The sequence below is a fragment of the Bubalus bubalis genome, chromosome 11 (assembly GCF_019923935.1).
Source record: "Bubalus bubalis isolate 160015118507 breed Murrah chromosome 11, NDDB_SH_1, whole genome shotgun sequence".
Classification (NCBI taxonomy): domain Eukaryota; kingdom Metazoa; phylum Chordata; class Mammalia; order Artiodactyla; family Bovidae; genus Bubalus; species Bubalus bubalis.
In genome coordinates, this window is record NC_059167.1 from 80,012,806 (window position 1) to 80,040,466 (window position 27,661).

The 27,661-nt window shown below is 38.9% G+C and overlaps 2 gene segments (V, D, J or C); both read left to right on the top strand.

Annotated features, from left to right (window-relative positions):
- Window positions 1–27,661, top strand: part of LOC102415345 — a gene marked incomplete in the record, with an annotated part of 786,957 nt that overhangs the window by 110,263 nt on the left and 649,033 nt on the right.
- LOC102392961 lies at window positions 21,803–22,514 on the top strand. The segment is given in 2 exon segments: window positions 21,803–21,935; window positions 22,151–22,514. Coding segments are annotated over 2 exon segments (249 nt in total).

A 27,661-nucleotide genomic window follows, 5' to 3' on the forward strand; every position in this document is an offset into this window, starting at 1 on the left:
TCAGTCACTAACTTCATTGTTTTGAGTTAATTCTATGTCATATCAATGATCTTATTAATGCCTAATCATGGATTAATATCTGCCTTCTTATGTACCTCATTGGGGTAATGATTCAAAACACTATATTACACACATACCATGGAATACTGTTCAGTCATTATAAAGATCAAATTACAAAAAAATCTACTTTCTTATCTACTTTGATAAAGCAGAGTTCAAGAAAATCACACAGATGGGCAGACTGGTGTCATTGAAATTGTTATCACCTCCAACACTAACTAGACCCACAGTGCTTCCAAGAAAGTATTCTTTTTCTCTGTAATCATTTCTCATTGTCAATTCCTAAAGTGACTTTCTCAAAACTTCTCACACTCATCACATTTCTTAACCCAGGATCTCTTTTATTAATTATCTTGGAAGGTACTTAATTTCTATCTACAAGAAGAAAAAAATCCATTAATATTAATAGATGTGTCAACTTTCTGCCTTCATACCCTTAAATAATACTGAAATCCAAACAAATTCTTTCCTTCTTCATTCCAATAAAATTGGAAATAACTGTTTCTCCTCACAAATTAATTCTCCTACCTGTGGTCCATATTCCATCCTGGCTGTCTCTTCAGAAGTTTGATCCATTGTCTATAGAACATTTCCAAAAACATGTAAATATATCTCAACCTTAAAACCCCTACGATTTACACTTCAGCATCCTTGTCTACTCAGCACCATGTCTTTTCTCCCCTTCACAGTTCAGCCTCTGGAAAGAGATTTTCTGTATTCCAAAATTTTTCTCCTTTGTCTTGTCTCTACTACAGTTGAGTTTCTGCTGAAAGACTCAAATCATGATCTTTGTGCTGCTAAAAGTCAATAGACACTTTTCAATCATCATCTCACTAGGTAGACATTTTTTAGCAACTGCACTGATGGACAGTCCTTCCTTTTCGAAACTCCACTTTCCTGCTCTTTCAGGACACCAGTCAGTTCTGATTTGCCATGTACCTCTCCGGACTACCTTTGAGGTTTCTCTGATACTTTTTCCTACTGGCCTTCACATCACTGTTTGAGTTCCTTAGAGATTTTCTTTAGTTTCTATTCTCTTGTGAAGTTTGCTCTGGGTGTGTGTCTTGGTGAAATTGCATTTATTCTAAAGAGTAGTATTGTCAGTAGTTGTCAGTAGACTGACAGCATAGTGGAGTCTAATTGAATTAGGTTCTAATCTTCATATATCCTTGGACAAATCATTTACCTTCCAAAGGACTTGATTTCCCCTCTAATAAGTGAGGATACTATCTAGCCTAATGGCCATAGTGCTAAATTGTCAGTGGCCAATGATGCAGATTTTTGAATCATACCAATGGGACAAATTCCAGATTACTTACTGTGATATTGAGCAGATTACATCCTTCCTTCCTTGCTTCAATTTTCGCATCTATGAAAATAAAGATTAATTTACTTTATGTGATTATATAATGCTATTTAATTCATAATAATAAAAGAGCCTCTTAATAAGCAAACACCTGAAATATTCTCATCAGTTTAGGATGCTAAGTAATTCAAGCCTAAATAGGAGCAGAAAGGAGATGGGGCACAAAAGCCTGAAGACTCAATTTGTTTCTTTTTTTGACCTGCAGAGGGTGATGTTGGATAAACTGGAAGTGTCTATTTCACTCCTATGAGCTTCTTTATCTTATAGCTCATTGAAGTGCATATTTGTACAGGCTCAACATCAGGAGCAGTCATTCTTAAGGAACCATTTCTTACTGATAGTAGCTAGGATTGCCTAAACAGGGTTCTTCTTAACTCTCAGATTTTCCCCGTTACAAGGACTCAGCACACCCTGGCACATTCGTTCCTGCTCCTCAAGGGAGATCTTCCTCCCTGTATAGCCATGCTCTCAGTGACTTTTCTGCTACTTGGAATGCTCTTCACAACAAGTAAGTAACATTATATTCCATGCTTCTGCCTATATAGGAGGAATTTTGTTCTGAGGGTATCTGAATGGAAACACTGTCTCATTATGGATAGGTGTGTCCTGGATTCACTGATTCTGCATTGATGTTGCAGGAGGAACTGGAGCCCAGTTAGTGACCCAGTCTGACGGTCACATCAACATCTCTGAAGGAAACCGTCTGGAGCTGAGATGCAACTATTCTTATGGTGGATCTATTTATCTCTTCTGGTATGTCCAGTACCCCAACCAAGGCCTCCAGTTTCTACTGAAGTATCTATCAGGGCCCACCCGAGTTAAAGGCATCAAAGGCTTCGAGGCTGAATTCAAAAAGGATGAAAACTCCTTCCACCTGATGAAAGCTTCAGCCCATTGGAGTGACTCTGCCAAGTACTTCTGTGCTCTGTATGACACAGTGCCTGAGTCTGCAGGGGGAGCTGAACAAAAACCTTCTCAGACATTGTAGCTTAAAATACTCAGGGTCTCAGCCTGACCTGGTTTTAGAGAGGTCTCTGATCTGATGAAAGTGAGCAGGAGAAGCAGAGTCCTAAGGAGTGCTTGGTCCTGGAGGAAAAACAAGATTTTCAATGTGTCCCTTGTTTTACAGCTATGCAAGAGCAGACCCGGAATAGATTTGTATGGATAGTCTCCTTTTTCGTGGTGACATAGCATTCTGAAGGATCAGGATTCTAATTTAATGTGTTGTGGTTGTTGTTTAGTCACTAAGTCATGTCCAACTTTTTACAACTCTGTGGATGGCAGTCCCCCAGGCTCCTTTGTCCATGAGATTTCCCAGGCAAGAACCCTGGAGTGGGTTACCATTTCCTTCTCCAGGAGATTTTCCCAACCCAGGGATCAAGCCCATATCTCCTGCTTGGCAGGCGGGTTCTTTACTGCTGAGCCACCTGGGAAGCCCCAATTCAATGTGAGCAACACTAAACTTCTGATCTTTCACCTTCTGAACTGTCTTCCAACATGCTCCTCCCACACCTCTTGCTTTACAGTTGACAGCACCTCCATTCTGTCCATATCTCTTGCTATAACTTTAGTTATCTTTGACTCTTATTGTTTTCTCACTGCTTACATCTAACTCAGAGAGAAATCCAGTTGGCTGTATCTTAAAAATTAATGCCAAATCAAACCACCGCTGCCATTTTCATGGCTACTTCTTTGGTCAAGCCACACTCATTTCTCAAATGTATTACTCTGAAACCTAGTTTAAATATTATGACATAGACATTCTTCAGCAAACGGTATTGGGAAAGTTGGAGAACTGCATGTAAATCAATGCTGTTAGAACATACTCTCACACACCACACACAAAAATAAACTCAAAGTGGCTTAAAGACTTAAATATAAGACACAATACTATAAAACTCCTAGAAGAGAACATAGGCGAAACATTCTCTGACATAAATCTCACCAATGTTTTTTCAGGTCAGTCTCCCTGGACAATAGAAATAAAAGCAAAAATAAACAAATGGGACCTAATAAAACCTACAAGCTTTTGCACAGCAAAAGAATTCATAAACAATACAAAGACCTAAGCTACAGACTGGGAGAAAATATTTGCAAATGTTGTGATGGACAAGGGCTTAATTTCCAAGATATACTAGCAGCTTATATAACTCAATAACAAAACAGCAAACAACCAGTGGGAAATGGGCATATGACCTAAATAGAAATTTCTCCAAAGAAGACATGCAGATAGCCATCAGGCACGTGCAAAGATGCTCAACATTGCTAATTACTAGAAAAATGCAGATCAAAATGACAGTGAGGTATCACTTCACACCATTCAGAATGGCTATAATCAAAAAAATCTACAAACAATAAACATTGGAGAAGGTGTGGAGAAAAGGGAACTCTTCTACATTGTTGGTGGGAATGTAAATTGGTGCAGTCACTGTGGAAAATAGTATGGAAATTCCTCAAAAAACTAAAAGTAAAGTTCCTACATAACCAGCAATCCCTCTCTTGGGCATATACTCAGAGGAAAAAACATGGTCCAAAAAGATACACGCACTCCAATGTTCACTGCATTATTTACAATAGTCAAGACATGGAAGCAACCTAAATGTCCATTGACAGAGGAATGGATAAAGAAGATATGGTACAAGTATACAATGGAGCATTACCCAGCCATTAAAGGAAATGAAATAAATGCCATCTGCGGCAACATGGATGGACTTAGAGATTATCATACTGAGATAAGCAAATCAGACAGAAAAGGAGAAATATTGCGTGACATTCCTTGTATACAGAATCTAAACAGAAATGATACAAATAAACTTATTTACAAAACAGAAACATATCCACAGACTTAGAGAATGATCATAGGTTGCCGGGGGGAAGAATGAGGAAAAAGAATAGTTAGGGAGTTTGGGATCAACATGTACACACTGCTATATTTTAAATGGATAACCAAAAAAGTCCTACTGTATAGCACAGGGAACTCTGCTCAATGTTATGTGGGAGGGAAGTTTGGGGGAGAATGGATATGTGTATATGTATGGCTGAGTCCCTTTACTGTCCACTTGAAACTATCACAACATTGTTGATTGGCTATATGTGTCACTCAGTCGTGCTGACTCTTTGTGACCCTATGAACTGTAGCCTTCCAGGCTCCTCTATCCATGGAATTTTCCAGGCAAGAATACTGGAGTGGTTTGCCATTTCCTACTCTAGGAGAATATACAATAAAAAGCTTTAAAAAAGTAAAGTCGGTTAACTTTGTAAAAGTTAATTTTCATATAGAAAGTAAAAGGCAAAAAGAAAACTCAATCTATGAGCTTCTCTCATAGAAATATTTACTATGCACAGCTCAAATAATTTTCTAATTTCCTACCCTGTCTACCCTCTTCAACTTTTTTAATTGGTGTTTCTCTAGTTTCGTATGTACTATGCAGCATGTATTATGCAAAACTATCTGAGTATGTATGTAATTCAATTATAATCATAACCTGGAAAGTAGAAATAATCCCTGATAAGTAAAGCAATATAAAAGCATTTAAGAGGGTAGGTGTATGCATATTCCAATTCAATTGAAATACAGCAAAAAGAAGTTGATAAATATTTTAATCTTAGTTTTGTTACTTGTATACTGGGGTAGTTACAAGAAAGAAAGGAGCCATAGGACAGTGTTCAAAAGATAGTAGATGGAAAAATGAGTCCGGTCTGGCTCATTTGGAGACTGCTGTGATGGCCATGGAAAGAAAATAAAGATTCAAAGTGTATGGCTTTTCAGCAAGATTCTGGACCATTCTGAATAGCTGTAAGTCAGCGGCCAAAATGTTTTTGGTTGCTGAGTATTGTGGAGGGAAAGATTTCACTTCTGAATTTCAATTATTAGGTGACATGTTTTGATATGGTGGACTCTAGCCCTTTAGTTTTCTCTATCGTGTAGTCACACGCACTTGAGGAAAATTAAAGGATAACTAAAACAAATTTTTTTTAATCACAAATCTCTCACTATTACGACTTTGTGAGCCAAGTATTTGAGTGTGAACCTGGAAACTTAGCAGCCATAAAGCCTTCATCAGCAGAACAGAACCATGTGCTCTGATAAAGGGGACAAGATCTTATACAAGAGGTTGTTACTGTGAGCAACTAATTCACTTAAGGCATGTTCTTCAAATTTTACAAAAAGAATGAAAGATAAAAATGGGAAAATCAAGTTATTTTTATTATTGGTTTCACCTAGGTCTTTACAAAAACCTTTCTTAAATATTTGAAGTTAATTCATCTTTTTTTCTAAGATGGTTGACCTGTGACTGCCCTATAAGCTCGCTCTCATGTAGCTCATTTCCAAGTGTGCAGGCATGTGTGTGACCCCATGGACTATAACCAGCCAGGCTCTTCTGTGCATGGAATTTTCCAGGAGTGGGTTGCCATTCTCTTCTCCAGGGGATCTTCCTGACCCAGGGGACTGAACCTGCATCTTTTGCATCTCCTGCATTGGCAAGCAGATTATTTACCACTGTGCCACCTGGGAAGCCCAAGAGCAACAGTGTATATTGTTTGTTGACTGCTTGTTCTCTCTCACTCTTGCTATGCTAACCTTTAGCCAGAGTATTTCCAATACTTCACCAAAGTGTGGACTTTGGACATAACGATGTGACCATGTTTGACCAATAAAATGTGAGTGGATAGTTATATCCTAGTTAAAACTAAATATATTTACATGATATATCTTTTTTGTTTGTTTGTTTCTTCCCTGCACATACCAAATAGTAGTTGTCCTTTCAGGTTTTATTCCATAATGTGAAACAGATGCAAGTTTCAGAATGAAGAGACAACTCATGGGAGCAGACCTGAATCCACTTGTATGCAAGAGCAGAGCCACAGTGTTGGAATGGCAGCTGACCCACAAGTAACACACCGTGGACCATTCATTAAGCTTTGTTCCTGTGAGCCACTGAGATTGTGAGGTTCTTTGTAATAAGTCTTATGCTAGTCAAAGTTGACTGATATATGAAGTCACATCAGTCCTATCTTCTAAATATCTCTCACATTCAACCACCTCTTTTTTAGTTCCCTTGTTACTATCCTGGTTCAGGTTCTTGTAATCTCTCACCAAGTTGGTTGGAATAACTTCTTAAATATATCCTTTACCCATGAGCTCCTACCACTTCAAACTCTCTAAAGTAATCATTGTAAAACACACATTTGGATTAGATTGCTATTCTATTTCAAGACCTTCTATAGCTCACCATGATCCACAAGTGAAAATCAAGGTTTCTGTGGCCATCTACAGTATTACTTCCAGGAAATTTTCATCCTCATCCCCACCACTACCCCAAGATTTCTAAACATCAGGCATAATGAACTCACTTTAATATTTTATTCTCATATATATTATTCTTTTCTCAACTTTGCAAAAGTCTACTCAACCTTCAGGACTCAGTAAATGTCACATTTACTTTTTAAAAGATTTTTCACCTTATATTTATTTGTCTTCTTCCTTTTTTAGTATTTTGTACACAATTTTGCAATAGCAATATTTACAATGTCATGAATATTGTTTGGTTTTTAACTCTTTACTGGTACAAGTTCCTCAAGGATAGGGGCCATTCGTACTATTCTTTAATCTCACCTGTTATTACTGTCCCTGACATACAAGGAACATTCAGCAGATGGGCCTACAGCTTGACCACAGGGTGCTTTTGACATGTGCACTGATGAATGAGAGCTGGTTTGTGAAGCTGGATTGTACAGGTGGACTGGAAACCTTCCACTGTGGGAACCCTTGAGGACACCTTAACTTCATTACATCCCTCAGACCAACACATGTCTATGTTTCCCTCTCTTACGTACTTAAACCCTAATCCCCAGAAGACAACATGACTCCATCCAGCCATATGAATCATACAGTCTTACAGAAGTTTGCCTCCATATATTTGTGGCTTTTTTTTTTAATGAAATGGTGAATGAAAATTTTTTCATGTTTCTATAATATATCATTTATATCTCCTTTGACTCTGTACTCTTCTAAAATAGCCAACCTACCACATTTGATGAGTCATGGTAGGTGACAATAAAAACAATTCGTATCATTAAATGAATCTTCCTCAACTTTCTGCATCCTAGGTAAAACATTCTTGTTTTACACATATAGTTTACGTTCTCTCCCATAATAATAAAAAAGGTGTCTCTCTTACTTTGAAATGGTACCCCTCTGCCCAAATGCTTTACCCACAGTATTCTGTCTGAATTCTCTGGTGCTTCAGCCCACTGATCATACAAACTTTGGTCTGACTTTTCAAGATTTTCTTGCTAATTCCCTCCCAGCATTTAAAATATCAAGCTTTCTCATCTTAAAAAATATTTAATATTCCCACAAACCCATATGTGCCTCTCCAGCAACAAATCTTTTTTTTTTGCCACATGTTCCTTGCAAGATCTACAAGATGATAGATATCATTATTTTTATTATTTTTAAAAATTTTTAAATTGAAGTATAATTGCTTTACAGAATTTTGTGGTTTTCTTTCATACATCAACAAGAATCAGCCATAGGTACACCCATGTCCCCTCCCTCCCAGAACCCCCTCCCATCTCCCTTCCCACCCCACCCTTCAGCCTGTCGCAGAGCCCCTGTTTGATTTCCCTGTTCCCTCAGCCTCTCTTCGGAGTCTTACAGCAAATTCCCATTGGCTATCTGTTTTACACATGGTGTTGTAAATTTCTATGTTACTCTTTCCATACACCTCCCTTTCTCCCTCTTCTCCTACCTTGTCCATAGGTCTATTCTCTATGTCTGTTTCTCCATTGCTACCCTGAAAATAAATTCATCAGTGCCATCTCTTCAGATTCCATATATATGTGTCAGTATACAATATTTATCGGAGAAGGCAATGGCAACCACTTCAGTGCTCTTGCCTGGCAAATCCCATGGACGGAGGAGCCTGGTAGGCTGCAGTACATGGTGTCGCTAGGAGTCAGACACAACTGAGCAACTTCATTTTCACTTTTCACTTTCATGCATTGGAGAAAGAAATGGCAACCCACTCCAGTGTTCTTGCCTGGAGAATCCCAGGGACAGGGGAGCCTGGTGGGCTGCCATCTCTGGGGTCGCACAGAGTCAGACATGACTGAAGCAACTTAGCAGCAGCAGCAGCAGCAGCATACAGTATTTACATCTCTCTTTCTGACTTACTTCACTCTATATAATGGGCTCTAGTTTCATCTACCTTATTAGAACAGATTCGAATGCATTCCTTTTTTATGGCTGAGTAGTATTCCATTGTATATATGTACCAGCTTCTTTATCCATTCATCTGTTGATGGACATCTAGGTTGCTTCCATGTTCTAGCTATTATAGAGAGCTGCAGTGAACATTAGGGTACATGTGTCTTCTTCAATTTTGGTTTCCTCAGGGTATATGCCTAGGAGTGAGATTTCTGGGTCATATGGTGGTTTTATTCCTAGCTTTTTAAGGAGTCTCCATACCTTCTTCCATAGTGGCTGTATCAATTTACATTCCCACCAGCAAAGCAAGAGCATTCCCTTTTTTCCATATGCTCTCCAGCATTTATTGTTTGTAGACTTTTTGATCATGGCCATTCTGACTGGTGTGAAGTGGTATGTCATTGCAGTTTTGATTTGCATTTCTCTGATAATGAGTGATGTTGAGCATCTTTTCATGTGCTTGTTAGCCATCTGTATGTCTTCTTTGGAGAAATGTCTCTTCAGGCCCCTTTCCCACTTTTTGATAGGTTGTTTGTTTTTTTAGGTATTGAGTTGTATGAGCTGCTTGTATATTTTGGAAATTAATTATTTATCAGTTGTTTCCCTTGCTATTATTTTCTCCCATTCTGAGGGTTGTCTTTTCACCTTGTCTGTAGTTTCCTTTGTTGTGCAAAAGCTTTTTAGTTTAATTAGGTCCCAATTGTTTATTTTTGTTTTTATTTCCATTACTCTAGGAGGTGGGTCATAGAAGATCTTGCTTTGATTTATGTCATTGAGTGTTCTGCCTATGTTCTCCTCTAAGAGTTTAATAGTTTCTGGTCTTACATTTAGGTCTTTAATCCATTTTGAGTTTATCTCTGTGTATGGCATTAGGTAATGATCTAATTTCATTCTTTTGTACATCGCTGTCAAGTTTTCCCATCGCCACTTATTGAAGAGGCTGTCTTTGCCCCACTGTATATTCTAAGGTACCCATAGGTGTGTGGGTTTATCTCTGGGTTCTCTATCTTTTTCCATCGGTCTGTTTTTCTGCCAGTACCATACTGTTTTGATTACTGTAGCTTTGTAGTATAGTCTGAAGTCAGGAAGATGAACTGCTCCAGCTCCATTCTTCTTTCTCAAGACTGCTTTGGCTATTCAGGGTCTCTTGTGTTTCCATATGAATTGTGAAATATTTTGTTCTAGTTCTGTGAAAAAAAGCCACTGGTAATTTCATAGGGCATTGAATCTCTAGATTGCATTTGGTAGTATAGTCATTTCACAATATTGATTATTCCCACCCAGGAACATGGAATATCTCTCCATCTGTTTATGTCATCTTTGATTTCTTTCATCAGTATCTTATAGTTTTCCATATACAGGTATTTTGTTTCCTTAGATAGGTTTATTCCTAGATATTTTATTCTTTTTGTTGCAATGGTGAATGATATTGATTCCTTAATTTCTCTTTATGATTTTGCATTGTTAGTATATAGGAGTGCGAGTGATTTCTGTGTTTTGACCTTGTATCCTGCAACTTTGCTGAATTTGTTGATTAGCTCTAGTAATTTTCTGATAGTTTCTTTTGAGTTTTCTATGTGTTGTATCATGTCATCTGTACCAGTAAGAGTTTTACTTTTTCTTTTCCTATCTGGATTTCTTTTATTTCTTTTTCTTCTCTAATTGCTGTAACTAGGACTTCCAAAACTATGTTGAATAATAGTGATGAGAGTGGACACCTTTGTCTTGTTCCTGATCTTAGAGGGAAAGCTTTTAGTTTTTCACCATTGAGAATAATGTTGCTGTGGGCTTTCCATATATGGTCTTTACTATGTTGAGGTAGGTTCCTTCTATGCCCATTTTTTAAAATCATTTTTATCATAAATGTATGCTGTATTTTTTCAAAGGCTTTTTCTGCATCTATTGAGATGACCATATGGTTTTTAATCTTTCAATTTGTTGATATGCTGTATCATGATGATTGATTTGCATATATTGAAGAATCCTTGCATTGCTGGGATATACCTGACTTGATCATGGTGTATAAGTTTTTTAATGTGTTGTTGGATTCTGTTTGCTAGAATTTTGTTGAGGGTTTTTGCATCTATGTTCATCACTAATATTGGCCTGTAATTTTCTTCTTTCCTGTTGTCTTTTCCTGGTTTTGATATCAGGGTGATTGTGGCCTTGTAGAATGAGTTTGGAAGTGTTCCTTCCTCTGCAATTTTTTGGAAGAGTTTCAGAAAAATAGGCATTCGTTCTTCTCTGAATGTTTGATAGAGTTCCCCTGTTTTGCCATCTGGCCCTGGGTTTTTGTTTTGGGGGAGATTTTTTTTTATCACTGTTTCAATTTCAGTGTTTGTAATTGGGTTGTTCATAATTTCTATTTCTTCCTGGTTCACTCTTGGGAGGCTGATCTTTTCTAACTATCTGTCCATTTCCTCTAGGTTGTCCATTTTATTAGCATACAGTTGCTCATAATATTCTCTTATGATCCTTTGTATTTCTGAATTGTCTGTTGTAACCTTTCCTTTTTCATTTCTAATTTTATTAATTTGATTTTTCTCCTTTTCTTTTCTTGATGAATCTGGCTAGTGGTTTGTCAATTTTGTTAATCTCAAAGAACTTAGTTTTATTTATCTTTGCTATTGTTTCCTTCATTTCTTTTTCATTTATTTCTTCTCTGATTTTTATGATCACCTTCCTTCTGCTGACTTTAGAGGTTTTTTTGTTCTTCTTTTTCCAGCTTCTTTAGATGTAGAGTTAGGCTGTCTATTCGATGCTTTTCTTGCTTCTGAGGTATGATTGTATCGCTATAAACCTCGCTCTTAGAACTGCTTTTGCTGAGTCCCATAGTTTTTGGATATTTGTGTTTTCATTGTCATTTGTTTCTAGGAATCTTTAGATTTTTTTTTAATTTATTCAGTAGCCTCTTTGTTATTTAGCAATGTATTGTTTAATCTCCATGAGTTTGTGTATTTTTGCTGCTTTTTTTTCCTGTAGTTGATATCTAGTCTCATAGCATTGTGGTCAGAGAAGATACTTGGTACAATTTCAATTTTCTTAAATTTACTGAGGCTTGATTTGTGTCCCAGGGTGTGGTCTATCCTGGAGAATATTCCATGTGCACTTGAGAAGAAAGTGTATTCTTCTGCATTTGGATGGAGTGTCCTGAAGGTATCAATTAGGTCCATTTGGTCTAATGTTTCATTTAAGGTTTGTGTTTCCTTATTGATTCTGTTTTGATAATTTGTCCATTGGTGACACTGGGGTGTTAAAGAATTCTCCAAGCCACCCTTCAGCAATATGTGAACCGTGAACTTCCTGATGTTCAAGCTGAATTTAGAAAAGGCAGAGGAACCAGAGATCAAATTGCCAATATCTGCTGGATCATGGAAAAAACAAGGGAGTTCGAGAAAAACATCTATTTCTCTTTTATTGACTATGCCAAGCCTTTGATTGTGTGGATCACAATAAACTGTGGAAAATTCTGAAAGAGATGGGAATATCAGACCACCTGATCTGCCTCTTGAGAAACCTATATGCAGGTCAGGAAGCAACAGTTAGAACTGGACATGGAACAACAGACTGGTCCCAAATAGGAAAAGGAGTACATCAAGGCTGCATATTGTCACCCTGCTTATTTAACTTATATGCATGAGAAACGCTGGACTGGAAGAAACACAAGCTGGAATCAAGATTGCCAGGAGAAATATCAATAACTTCAGATATGCAGATGACACCACCCTTATGGCAGAAAGTGAAGAGGAACTCAAAAGCCTCTTGATGAAAGTGAAAGTGGAGAGTGAAAAGTTGGCTTAAAGCTCAACATTCAGAAAACGAAGATCATGGCATCCGGTCCCATCACTTCATGGGAAATAGATGGGGAACAGTGGAAACAGTGTCAGACTTTATTTTGGGGGGCTCCAAACCCACTGCCGATGGTGATTGCAGCCATGAAATTAAAAGACGCTTACTCCTTGGAAGAAAAGTTATGACCAACCTAGATAGCATATTGAAAAGCAGAGACATTACTTTGCCAACAAAGGTTCGTCTAGTCAAGACTATGGTTTTTCCTGTGGTCATGTATGGATGTGAGAGTTGGACTGTGAAGAAGGCTGAGCGCCAAAGATTTGATGCCTTTGAACTGTGGTGTTGGAGAAGAGTCTTGAGAGTCCCTTGGACTGCAAGGAGATCCAACCAGTCCATCCTGAAGGAGATCAGCCCTGGGATTTCTTTGGAAGGAATGAAGCTAAAGCTGAAACTGCAGTACTTTGGCCACCTCATGGGAAGAGTTGACTCATTGTAAAAGACTCTGATGCTGAGAGGGATTGGGGGCAGGAGGAGAAAGGGACGACAGAGGATGAGATGGCTGGATGGCATCACTGCCTTGATGGACGTGAGTCTGGGTGAACTCCGGGAGTTGGTGATGGACAGCGAGGCTTGGTGAGCTGCGATTCATGGGGTCACAAAGAGTCAGACACGACTGAGCAACTGAAATGACCTGAACTGAACTATTATTGTTTTGCTGTTGATTTCTCCTCTTATGCCTGTTCAGTTCAGTTCAGTCACTCAGTCATGTCCGACTCTTTGCAACCCCATGAATCGCAGCATGCCAGGCCTCCCTGTCCATCACCAACTCCCGGAGTTCACCCAAACTCAGGTCCATCGAGTCAGTGATGCCATCCAGCCATCTCATCCTCTGTCGTCCCCTCCTCCTCCTGCCCTCAATCCCTCCCAGCATCAGAGTCTTTTCCAATGAGTCAACTCTTTGCATGAGGTGGCCAAAGGACTGGAGTTTCAGCTTTAGCATCATTCCTTCCAAAGAACACCCAAGGCTGATCTCCTTCAGGATGGACTGGTTGGATCTCCTTGCAGTCCAAGGAACTCTCGAATCTTCTCCAACACCACAGTTCAAAAGCATCAATTCTTCAGCTCTCAGCTTTCTTCACAGTCCAACTCTCATATCCATACATGACCACTGGAAAAACCATAGCCTTGACTAGACGGACCTTTGTTGGCAAAGTAATGTCTCTGCTTTTGAATAAGCTGTCTAGGTTGGTCATAATTTTCCTTCCAAGGAGTAAGCGTCTTTTAATTTCATGACTGCAGTCACCATCTGCAGTGATTTTGGAGCCCCCAAAAATAAAGTCTGCCACTGTTTCCCCATCTATTCCCCATGAAGTGATGGGACCAGATGCCATGATCTTCGTTTTCTGAATGTTGAGCTTCAAGCCAACTTTTTCACTCTCCTCTTTCACTTTCATCAAGAAGCTTTTAGTTCCTCTTCACTTTCTGCCATAAGTGTTTGCCTTATGTATTGAGGTGCTCCTATGTTGGATGCATAGACATTTACAATTGTTATGTCTTTTTCTTGGACTGATCCCTTGATCATTATGTAGTGTCCTTTGTTTCTTATGATATTCTTTATTTTAATGTCTATTTTGTCTGAAACAAGGATTGCCACTTCAGCTTTCTTTTGGTTTCCATTCACATGGGATATCTTTTTCCATCCCTTTACTTTCAGTCTGCATGTGTCTCTAGGTCTGAAGTGGGTCTCCTGTAGGCAGCATATATATGGGTCTTAGTTTTGTATCTATTCAGTCAGTCTGTATCCTTGGTTGGTGCTTTTAGTCTATTTACATTTAAGGTAATTATTGATACATATGTTCCTATTGGCATTTTCTTGATTGTTTTGGGGTTGTTTTTGTAGGTCTTTTCTTTCTTTTGTGTTTACTGGCTATGTAAGGCCCTTTTGGTATTTGTTGCAAGGCTGGTTTGGTGGTGCTGAATTCTCTTAATTTCTGCTTGTTCATAAAGCTTTTGATTTCTCTGTCAATTTTGAATGAAATCTTTGCTGGGTATAGTAATCATGGTTGTAGATTTTTCTCCTTAGTACTTTAAATATATCCTTCCATTCCCTTCTGGTCTATGGAGTTTCTGCTCAAAGATCTTCTGTTAATCATATGGGTTTTCCCTTGTATGTTACTTGTTGCTTTTCCCTTGCTGCTTTTAATGTTCCTTCTTTGTGCTTAATCTCTGTTAGCTTTATTAATATGTATCTCAATGTGTTTCTCCTTGGGTTTAACCTGTAGGGGACTTTCTGTGCCTCTTGGACTTGATTGACTATTTCCTTTCATATGTTGAGAAAGTTTTCAACTATAATTAATTCAGAAATTTTCTCACTGCCTTTCTTTTGTTTCTTCTTCCTCTGGGACCCTTATAACTCAAATATTGGTGCATTTAATATTGTCCCAAAGGTCTCTGAGGCTTTCCTCAAGTCTTTTCATTCCTTTCCCTTTATTTGGCTCTTTAGCATTTATTTCCACCATTCTATCCTCCAGCTCACTTACCTATTTTTCTGCCTCAGTTATTCTGCTATTGGTTCCTTTTAGAGTGTTTTTAATTTCAGTAATTGTGTTATTCACCTCTGTTTGCTTATTCTTTATTTCTTCTATGTTCTTGGTGATTGTATTAGATATCATTCTTGTTATTGTTTTTATTATATGGCAAAGGGAAGGAGATTTGCAGATGTAATTAAAGTGCCTAATCAGTTTGAACTTGAGTGAATCAATAGGGAGATTGTCTTTGGTGGGCCTAATTTAATCAGGTAAGCTCTTTCAAAGAAGGCTTAAGCTTTTTCTCAGATTAGAGAGATTCACCCAGGCTTGAGGGAGCAAGCTGTCATGAGGGCTATGGCTATGAGGAAATGAATTCTGCCACAATCACACGAGTTTGGAAGAGAACCCTCAAGCCTCAGACAGGACCACAGTGTTAGTTGACTCCATGTTTGCAGATTTGTGAGATCCAGCTTAGCTGTGCCCTGACTTCTGACATACAGAAACTATGAAATAAATGGATGTTGCTTTAAATCACAAAGTTCATGATAATTTATTATACAACAAAAGGAAAATAACAGACTTAATAAATGTGTTAAGTGTTAGTTCATAGTGCTTAGAATTGGTTGTAGAATAAGAAAACTTGAACTATAATGAAATCTTGTAGCACATAGTAACTTGATAGAAAATTCCCAAATTTGACTCTAATCATAAAAATGTTCATGCATTACTAAAACTGTGAATAGTAAAAAAAATTATCAAGTATGCTAGGAGTAAAGACCAAATTATCTTTATTTTCTTTAGATAGGAAGTATTAACAAGTTTATTGTCATATGAAGAAACATAGTATGGAGCCAAAGAACATAGAAAGAAAAGGTATTATAGAAAATGTCAGGGAAATAACTACTGAAATATTTTATCATTTTCTAGATATATACTGCTTGTGGTATTTGTTTTTGAGATTGTAATTTCCTATAGTTTTACTTCTCATTCTAAAAATTATTTTATATTCAATTTTATTCATAATTTTGTGTTTTTTTAAAAAGCCCAATCTTATAACTTTCAGGGCCTACAAACCATAAATTCTCTTCTCTGCATAATTTTAATGCTTTAAATTCAACCATACAAGGGCAGGAAGGGAGTGAAGAAGGTTCACAAAAATGTGAACTTCTCTTTATTTCTCCATCTGGCTGATAGAGGAGGCTGTTGAATAAACTGGAAATGTATTTCTGTATAAGATCAGAATAAACTCACAAAAACTTTCTTTCTTTACACTTTAAAGAGATATTCTGACATTTTTTTTACACAATGATATGTAAAGCATCTCAGACACTAGAGGCAAGCAGTTCTGTTAAAGACAGCCTCTCTTCCTAACACTCCATACAATCTCCTTCAGGAGGAGAAATCTAAATCTTCTGTCATACCTCAACCTCAGAGCAACCTGGGTTCAAGTCAGCCAGTCTTAAGACTTTTGTTTGTGCAGGATCTCCAAGAAAGGTTCTCACCACTTCTTCACTGCTCTGCCATGACTGTGGGGTCCATTTTGAGGTGCTTCCATTCCTGACTGACTGGCATTCCATTTTACTCCCTTGTCTGCACATGGAACATTGTTCCAATTTGACTTTGAATAGAGACTTTTTGTTTTAGCTGAGTTCTTTGATTCAGCATTGATGTTCCAGGAGGAGCTAGATCCCAGTCAGTGACCCAGCCCGATGGCCACATCACTGTCTCTGAAGGACCCCGTCTGAAGCTGAGGTGCAACTACTTATCTTCTGTTCAAACAAATCTTTTCCAGTACGTGCAGTACCCTAACCAAGGACTCCAGTTTCTCCTGAAGTATACATCTAAAGATAGCCTTGTTTCAGACATCAACTGTTTTGAGGCTGAATTTAACAGGAGTGAGAACTCCTTCCACTGGGAGAAAACATCAGTCCATTGGAAAGACTCAGCCTAGCACTTCTGTGCTTTGAGTGATACAGTGCCTGGGACTTCAAGGGAGATCTGGTAGCTTAAAAGACGCAGGGTCTCAGACGGTGTTATTTTTAGGAAGTTGGCATGTTCTTTGAAGATAAAGAGAATCCTGGAAGAGTTTGGTTCTCAAAGACATCTTAGATTATTTTTCTTTGTTGTTGTTGTTTGTTTTACAAAAGAAAAAATACTGTTTTCTTAAGTTCAGTGTTCTCCATGGAATTGACGATGGTAGGTAGCGCTTCCTGTCAGTGTCACCTGAGCAGGGTTTGTGGGCTGAGCTGATTGGTTGCAGAAGCAGGAATATTTCCAGTCAAGTCATGACCCTTACCTCCCAGGGTTTACTATGTATCTTAAGGTGAAAATTTCCCAGCAACAAAGCAAAGTGTCATGAAGAGGCAAGTGGACACTGTGCTGGGGCTTCTGGTTGCCCAGGTTTGCTGGGAGTTGGGGCTGCCCCACAGGGGAATCTGAAGGATTGAGTAGTGGTAGTGCTGTGGGAGGGAGAAGCAGGAACTCACAAGTTCTACAGACTTTCTATCCTCATCGTTCCTGAGGGCACTTTCAGAGTTTTGCAGGAGCTCTGTGGCTCAGCTGGTAAAGAATCACCTGCAATGCGGGAGACATGGGTTCGATCCCTGGGTTGGGAAGATCTGCTGGAGAAGGGACAGGCTACCCACTCCAGTATTCTGGCCTGGAGAATTCAAATGGACTGTATATAGTCCATGGGGTCGCAAAGAGTGGGACATGACTGAGCGACTTACACTATACTACTGTGACCCTCACCTGTGACTGTTTCGCTCTTTCTCATCAGGTGTGAGAGGGGTGGATGTGGAGCAGAGTCCCCCAGCCCTGAGTCTACAGGAAGGAGTCAACTCTACACTGTGGTGTAATTTCTCCACCCTCACAGACAATGTGTAGTGGTTCCATCTGAACCCCGGGGGCCGCCTCATCCGTCTGTTTTACATTCCTTCAGGGACAAAGCAGGATGGAAGATTGAACACCATGACAGTCCCTACAGAACGCCACAGCTCACTGCATGTTTCCTCTTCACAGACCACAGACTCAGGCACTTACTTCTGTGCTGTGCAGCGTAGTGCTCCCCAAGCACCTGCAGCCTGTACTCAAACCCTCCACGGGGCTCAGCCCCTCCTCCAGCCACAGTCACACCGTGACGCCGTTACCAGGTATTTGCACTGTTTAGTATTTCTTACCTACACTAGTACAGTTTTAACCACAAACACTTTTTGGCCCAACGAATTTGGGATTTGGTCTTTTCCCTTCTGAATATCTCCTATATTTCCCTCTGCACTAGAACCTCTGACTTGTAGATAGGAGAATATCTAGATAAGACTACATATTTAAAGTAAATATTTAAACACAATATGCTGGACACCAAAATGATAAAAAGTGAAAGGATCTAAAAGGGGAGAAAATGACTCCAATAAAGATGTTATCCAGTTTAGTTGGGTGTCTCAAGAATATTCAAATCTGCCTTACCATAATTGCAAATACTCACGTTTGCAAACTGCAAATACTCACATCTCATCCTATGACTGGGTCAAAGCAAACAGAAAATATTTGTTCAGTGTTCATATATGAATTGATCACTTGAAACAAATTTATCCTCTTTCAGTTCTGGATGCAAGAAGTCTAAAATCAGTTTCACTGGCTACAGTCAAGTTCTTGGCAGGATTGAATCTTTCCCTTCACTGCACATTACCTAGTTTTAATTTATTTATTTTGTAAGTGGAAGTTTCTACCTCTTAATCCCTTTCACCTATTTCACCCCTATACCCACCCCTTTCCCCTTAGTAGCCAATAGTTTGTTCCCTATATGTCTGAGTCTGTTTCTGTTATATTTGTTAATTTGTTTTGCTTTTAGATTTCATATAAAAGTGAAAGCACACAGTATTTGTCTTTCTCTATCTGACATTTCGCTAAGTGTGATATCCTCTAGGTCTATCATGCTGTCCCAGCTGGCAAAATTTTATTCTTTTTAATGGCTAGTAATATTCTATTGTACACACACACACACACACACACACACACACACTGACACATATATATCTTCTAGATCCATTCATATGAGTGAAAACTGAGGTTGTTTCTATATATCTTCACTATTGGAAATAATGTTGCAGTGAACATTTGGGTGCATACATATTTTTGAATTAGTGTTTTTGTTTTCTTCTGATAGATACCCAGGAATGGAATTGCTGAATCGTATAATGCATGTGCATGCTAAGTCATTGCAGTCGTGTTCGACTCTTTGCAACCTCATGGAAACATAGATTGCCAGGCTCCTCTGTCTCTGGAAATTTTCCCAGCAAGAATACTGGAGTGGGCTGCCATTTACTACTCCAGGGGATCTTCCTGACCCAGGATCAAAATTGTGTCTGCTGCATTGAAGGTGGATTCTTTATTGCTGAGCCACCTGGGAAGCCCCGAATCATATAGTAGTTATATTTATTATCTATAAACTACTACTATTATATATATAATATATAATTATATAATTATTATATATTATAATATATAATTATATATTAAATATATAGAATTAATAAATATATATTATTTATCATATATAATTATATATAAAATAAATATAATTATATTTATATAATTAATAAATATATATTAAATATATAATATATAATTATAAATATTATATTATATATATATATATATATATAACTACTAGTTATATTTTTATTGGTTTGGGGAATCTTTTGAATAGAGGCTACACCAGCTTACTTTCCCAGCAAGAATACACAAGTTTTCCCTTTTCTCCACATCCTTGACAATACTCAATTATTTTTCATTTTTGTCATGATAGTATTCATGACAAAGTAGGAGTGAGGTGATATCTCATTGTGGTTTTGATTTGCATTTACCTGATGGTTAGAGATGTTGAACATCTTTTCATGTGTCTGTTTGCCATCTGTATGTTTCTTTGGGAAAATGCCTATTCTTGTCCTCTGCCTGTGGTTTTGATATTATGTGCAAAAGTTATTTTATATATTCTGGACATTAACCCCTTATTGGCCAATCACTTCCAAATATCTTCTCCCATTTGATAGGTTGCCTTTTTGTGTGTGTTAATGCTTTCTTTCACTGTGCAAAATATTTTAATTTAATTAGGTCCTATTTTCTGTGTTGTTTCTTTTTTGTCCTTGCCTGAGGAAATAGAGACAAAAATATGGCAAAGATGAATCTCATAAAGCATATTGCCTATACTTTCTTTAAGAATTTATGAGTTCAGATCTTATATTTAAGTCTCTAATCCATTTTGAGTTTCTTTTAGTATATGTTGTGAGAAAATATTCTAATTTCATTCTTTAACATGTAGCTGTCTAGTTGTCTAACACCACGTATAGAAGAAGCAGTCTTTCCCCCAATTGCTTATTCTTGCCTCCTTTGTTATAGATTGATTGACCATGTATACAAGGGTTAAAATCTGGACTCCCTATTCTGTTCCATTGACTGAATCTCTGTTTTTGGGCCAGCAATGTATATTTTAGATTATAACAGCTTTGAAGCATATTTTGATGTCAGGGACTGTGATGCCTTCAACTTTGTTCTTTTTGTTTCAAAATGGCTTTGACTATTTGTGGCCTTTTGTGGTTCTATACAAATTTTAGGATTATTTGCAGTAGTTGTGTGAAAAATGCCATGATTATTTTGAGAGGGGTTGCCTTAAATCTATAGATTGCTCTGGTTCAGAGGACATTTTCACATTGTTTATTCTTAAAACCCATGAACATGAAATATTTTTATATTTACTTGCATTATCTTCAATTTTTTTCATCAATATCTTATAGCTTTCAGAGTGACATCAATACAATTCTAGGGCACATGATCTAATAAGTACAATTCTCCTCATAGAGGCAACAAGACTGAATATCCTGATTCTCCTCAAAGTCTAATAAATAAGATTCAATGTCGGATTTCAAAAGAACAATATTCTATTCCTGTTTCAGTTTCATAAAAACACATACAAATGAATAGATTCTGAAAGTCAGAAGAACTGATGTTTCTTCATTTCATGTTAAAGTAATTTTATTTACTAAAAAATCTAAATAGAGCCCTAAAACCCAGTTAAGGAAAAAAAAGATAAGCTAATTATTTTGGATAAGATAGCTTTTCACCAAGACAGCTGAAAATCTGTGGGTTTTAAAAAAGTCATTGTTTCTGAATGGAGGAAAGGTAAGTATGGGTTAAATGAATGGCCAGTAAGTAAGTTACAAAAAGAGTTCATAGCCTATACTAAATTCTATCTTAAATGAGCTGGTAAAATTATTTTACTGAATGACTATCAATTTTTGTCAACTTGTTTAAAATTCAGTTCCTCTCAGCTCATACCTTTATTTTTTTTAATTAATTTTATTTTATTTTTAAACTTTACAATATTGTATTAGCTCCACCAAACATCGAAATGAATCTGCCACAGGTACACCCGTGCCCCGCATCCTGAACCCCCCTCCCTCCCCCCTCCCCACACCCTCCCCCTGGGTCATCCCAGTGCACCAGCCCCAAGCATCCAGTATCCTGCATCGAACCTGGACTGGCGACACGTTTCATAGATGATATTATACATGTTTCAATGCCATTCTCCCAAATCTCCCCACCCTCTCCCTCTCCCGCCGAGTCCATAAGACTGATCTATACATCAGTGTCTCTAATACTATTTTTTTTTCCCATACTCCTTTTCAGGATCTGCCTAACTCAATTACCAGGAAAAGACAAGTAGACAAGACAAAGTTTGTGGTGAGCCAGACTTTTTTCCCATATGTGCACAGACCACGTGGTCTATGAACATGACAAACCCCACTTCCCGTTGGGGGGAGTCACACAGGTACCGGGTACTATGTATATGCGCTGCCAGGCACTCAAAGACACTGAACTCTCATCTTGAGGCAGAAACTAAGCACATTTGTGCAGGGAAATCCATGCCTCATGCCGCACTCCAGCCTGCTCTGGGTGTTCCTGGCCTTCACCTTCTCTGGTAGGGAGGCTTCCAAACATGGGTGCATGCGTTCAGGGTGAAAGGACTGCACACAGGCGCATGGTGCTTCACAGGGACTTGGGAGGAAAGGAGGGTTGGAGAAAAGCATACTTTTTATGATTTCAACTTGGGTTTTCTTTGGGTCCCAAATTAGTCTAATTCCTAAATTATTTTGTTCATTACTTCAGCTGGGTTTCCTGATTTTTCCCCCACAGGATCTGGTGTGGCACAGAAAGTTATTCAAGACCAGCCAGACACATCCAGTCAACTGGGACAGTCAGTCACCCTGAACTGTCGGTATGCAACAGCCTGGAGCTACATGTTTTGGTACAAGCTGCTTCCCAATGGAGAGATGATTTACCTTATTGGTCAGGTTTTACTGGCCAGAATGCAAGGAATGGCCGCTACTCTGTAAACTTACAGAAAGCTAGTAAATCCATCAGCCTCACCATTTCAGACTTACAACTGGAAGATTCTGCAGAGTATTTCTGTGCTCTCTGGGAGCTCACAGTGTTTGAAGTAATGGGAATAGCTAAACAAAAACCCCAGAGTTTAATAAAAGAGAGCTTCCCTGCTGCAGAACTCCAGCTGAAATATGCACCTGCAGATCTCAGACCAGAAATGGTAGTTGTGTGGTTGCTTAATCTGTGGTCTGGAAGTTCCTTTTAAGTCACTTAGGAACAGATGTCCAGACTAACTTTCTAGTAATATGTTCTCAGTCTTGATTTTTTTAATTTTATATCAATCATACAGAACATGTGCAAAGTTGTATAAATTTGAAAACTTTCCCTGTAATAATTTAATGTGGCAACGGCACCTAAAAAAATCTCACATCATAAATCTGGGTTTAATTTTCAGAAATTGTCATGAATATAATTTCCTTAATCTTTTCTTCTTAGGTTTTGTGTCAGTTAGGGTACAATCAGAAAAGTAGAACCACAGTGATACAGAATAAGAGACTCATTTTAAGGAATAGAACTCTCAGGCAATTGCTAGAGTTGGTGGAGGAGTTTATACAAAGCTGTTATCTTTGCATCTTGTGCTGAGCCTGAATTTACTTTAAATCAACTAGAGTGTCATTTGGAAAGGAAAGTTAGATATGGATAAAAGCATGGGAAAACTGGCATTTAAGGACATACTAGAACTCATGAGGATGACTGAAACCCACAAAAACACACTAAATACTTGTCTGTCTCTCACTTCCTTCAATCTCATGGTAATGGGTGACCTTCAGTAGAAGTGGATATTTATCATCATGCTACATGCACATTTGGCCCAAGACAGAGGGATGATGAGGAGAAGATCTGGTTGGAGGTTAAGGAGCTGTAAGTCAACAGTAAGATGAGCTAGCAGATCAGCAGCAACATGTGTGAGTTGCACAGTGACTGGAGCCCTGCACCAACCAGCAGGGCATAAAAAATGTGGCTACTTTATGACAACTACCTTCTAAACCTTGCACAATCTTTTTTATGGCCAACCCTAACCCAGAACAATACAGAGAAACAAATTCTGAATCATAGATTTCCAGCTAGTAGAGACACTACAAAGCTATTCCAGTACCTTCTATGTCAACTGGTCATCCATCTATACCTCTTTTAACAACACACTTTCAAATAAAGAAAACAGAAAAACTATGCTTCTTGTTCAGTTCAGTTCAGTTCAGTCGCTCAGTCATGTCCAACTCTTTGCATCCCCATGAATTGCAGCACGCCAGGCCTCCCTGTCCATCACCAACTCCCGGAGTTCACTCAAACTCACGTCCATCGAATTGGTGATGCCATCCAGCCATCTCATCCTCTGTCGTCCACTTCTCCTCCTGTCTCCAATCCCTCCCAGCATCAGAGTCTTTTCCAATGAGTCAACTCTTCGCATGAGGTGGCCAAAGTGCATCATTCCTTCTAAAGAACACCCAGGACTGATCTCCTTTAGAATGGACTGGTTGGATCTCCTTCTTGTTAATATGATGCAATTATTCCCCATTCGACCATAATCAACATAACCTTCTGCTGAAAAGAGTATACCCGGTTTGTGCATGCGTACTAAGTTGCTTCAGCCACATCCGACTCTTCATGACCCTATGTACTGTAGCCCACCAGGCTCCTCTGTCCATGGGATTCTCCAGGCAAGAATACTGGAGTGGGTTGCCACGCCCTCTTCAAGGATATCAAGTTCCATTATCCATTTTTGGGTGTTGTTCTTTCCTTTTATACTTCACCCATACTGTCCCATTGGATCCTGCATCTTAACTATTGAGATACAATCAGATACAAGATTAACTTGTATTTTGCACATCATGATTCCATAGGCAGGCAAGTGGGGGAGAGATTTTAAAATGGTTACTCTATGCATAAATATATTCATATCAAACTGAAAAGGAGATTGTCATAACTACTGTCAACTTAAAAAATATTCACAACCAGAAGTTGAGAGTTACATTTTATCTGGTGGGAATTTTTAGGACTTCAAGCCTGGGAGATAGCATCTCAAGTAAACCTGAAAGAACTGCTCCAAGGAGGTGAGCAGAGGAGCCAGGTTGTATAGAAGTTTTGCAACAAAGTGCAGGTAGTCAGAACATCAAAAGATTATTGTTAATTAAAGAAAAACGGATATCTCAAGTTAAGGATGGACTTCCCTGGTGGCTCAGACAGTCAAGAATCTGCTTGCAATGCAGGAGACCTGGGTTTGATCCCTGGGTTGGGAAGATTCCTTGGAGGAGGGCATAGCAATCCACTCCAGTATTCTTGCCCAGAGAATCCCCATGGACAGAGGAGCCTGGAAGTCTACAGTCCATGGGGTTGCAAAGAGTCAGACATGACTGAGCGACGAAGCACAAATTAAGGAGTCTAGCACACTTCTATGCATGGGGAGATGTAAGAGTCTGGGCTCACTGAGGTCATTCTTTTACTATTCTCCTCAGCTATCCTGGGGCCAGTATCTGTGTTTCTTACATCCTGAGCTCCTTTAGTCTCATGGTAGGGAGTGACTGCAGTTCTGATGGTTGTTAGATCACAGATATTCTTCTCCTTCCTGGGTGCCCTTAGGCTCAGGAGCTCACATTGGGCAGCAGTTGCTGATGACTGTGACATCCTTGTTTACTGATATGGCAGGAAATACTCCATTTCTCATTATTACAGTTTTTGTTACTGCAAATGACCGCATGATTGTTGGTAGTATTTATAACTACCTTTTCCATTACCCATTCCATAACATTTTTGCTCATAACAAGCACCTTCACTCACTGCCACCTTGACTTCCTATAAAACAAGCTCCTTACACAGGAGCAATGCTATGTGGAAAGTCATCAAGGTGAATAAGACATTCTGCAAGCCCACCACTGTAGTTTTGACAGAAGCTCAAAGGGTATTGAAGGCAAATCCAAGGGTCTATTTAAGTGGAAATAATCTTGCCAATAAACAGGGAAAACTGATATACTGTATTCTGGGAAATATAGTTAAGAATGATGCTTGATTTCATATCAGATGCAATAGAAGTCACCAAGGGAAAGCATTTTTAAAGTGTTAAAAGGAAGCAAACAAGTAATACTTTCAAACTAGCTTCTTATGAACATGAAAATGAATCCTTTATCGAAATCTTTCTATTTTTTTCCACTGAGAATCAGGCTGTAACACACTGCATGAATCAAGAGTGAAAGCTGAAGCTCTGCCAGCTGGTGTCCTGCTCACATATCTTATGATGCTTACACTGGCCTCTCTGCTCCCCTCCAGTGATCATGGGTTAAACTGCGAGGAAGCCTGTTGCAGTGAAAAGGAAAAAAGAGAAATGAGATTTTTTTCTTTCCCTTTCCTGGGACCAAAGAAGATAAAAAGAACAGTGAGCAGGCCTGAACATTCCTGAAGTGAAGTGAAAGTTGCTCAGTCATGTCCGACCCTTTGCAACCCCATGGACTATAGTCCATGGAATTTTCCAGGGCAGAATACTGGAGTGGGTAGCCTATCCCTTCTCCAGTGGATCTTCCCAACCCAGGGGGTGAACCGGGGTCTCCTGCATTGCAGATGGATTCTTTACCAACTGAGCTACCAGGGAAGCCCTGATAGAGATTCCCTGAGGTCTCAATAGGGAAGGGTGTGAACATTCCTAGTTGTTTTTGTTTTGTTTTGTTTTGCCTTAAGTGCTCCTAACTCTGCATATCTGTAAGTTTGCTTTACTGCTCCCTAACTCTGCAGGAGCTGCAATTCACACTGTCTCCTTTGTCTCTATGCTAAATACATCTCCTATCTAGTGTTTTCCCTTACAACACCCTTCCCTTTGTAGTTACATATCAGAAAGAAGGCTACAGAGCCACCTAACTGCCAGACTCAATTGCTGGGTTACAGATGCCAGGCTATGACTCTTTGAAACAATGCAAGAGGAAGAAATCAAGATCTTATTATCACCTTGACTCCTGACTGTGAGCCCTTGCCTTGTGGTTCAGATGGTAAAGAATCCACAGGTTTGATCCTTGGGTCAGGAAGATCCCCTGGAGAAGGGAATGGCAACCTACTCGAGTATTCTTAAAGCCACCTTTCTACTTCCTCCAAATTCTGTCTCTGTCCTTTTTATTTGGCTTCAGTGGGCAGAGAAAGCCAAGAATTTGGCCAGCAAAAGCATAATCACAATGGGAGCTGTCATTGCTGAACCATTCAGTAAACTTCCCTATGCAGAAATGGGGAGAAAGAAGATTCAACAAAACTGGCTGTTTTCTTTTTTTTCTTCTTCTTTTGCCTGCCAGATGTGAAAGTGATTGACTTCAAATGACAAATACAGCACATGGCCTGATTATGGCTGCAGAGTAAGAGGCTACTTTGAAAAGAAAGCTTGGAATTGTTGTACAAGATGGATGTCTTTCTTCTCTGGCAAGTAAAATTGTATGTACTGCTCTGTCTTTTCTTGTAGTATAGAAATAGTTAGCTAAGTGGGAGCAAGAGTCAATAATGGGAAAAAATAAACAATTGCAGGAAACACTGCTTGGTATACTCATTCCAGTTTATATTATGGCACCCAATCTCTCAAAATAACACCCTAATGAATTAATTTCTCATTAATACTAATAAGAACATGATAGACATGGACACTTATGATAAACACATGAAATCTGCCAGGTAAACTACTACATATACATCAGAAAGTGCTCCCCTGGTGGCTGAGCTGGTAAAGAACCTGCCTGGAAATGCAGGAGCCACAAAAGATGCCGGTTTGATCCTTGGTTATGGAAGATCTCCTGGAGTTCAGTTCAGTTCAGTTCAGTCACTCAATCATGTCCGATTCTTTGTGACCCCATGAACTGCAGCACGCCAGGCTTCCCTGTCTATCACCAACTCCCGGACTTCACCCAAACCCACGTCCATCGAGTCCGTGATGCCATCCAACTATCTATCCTCTGTTGGCCCCTTCTCCTCCTGCCCTCAATCTTTCCCAGCATCAGGGTCTTTTCAAATGAGTCAGCTCTTTGCAAGAGGTAGCCAAAGTACTGGAGTTTCAGCTTCAACATCAGTCTTTCCAATGAACACCCAGGACTGACTTCCTTTAGGATGGATCTCCTTGCAGTCCAAGGGACTCTCAAGAGTCTTCTCCAACACCACAGTTCAAAAATATCAATTCTTCGGCACTCAGCTTTCTTCATAGTCCAACTTTCATATCCATACATGACTACTGGAAAAACCATAGCCTTGACTAGATGGACCTTTGTTGGCAAAGTAATGTCTCTGCTTTTTAATATGCTGTCTAGG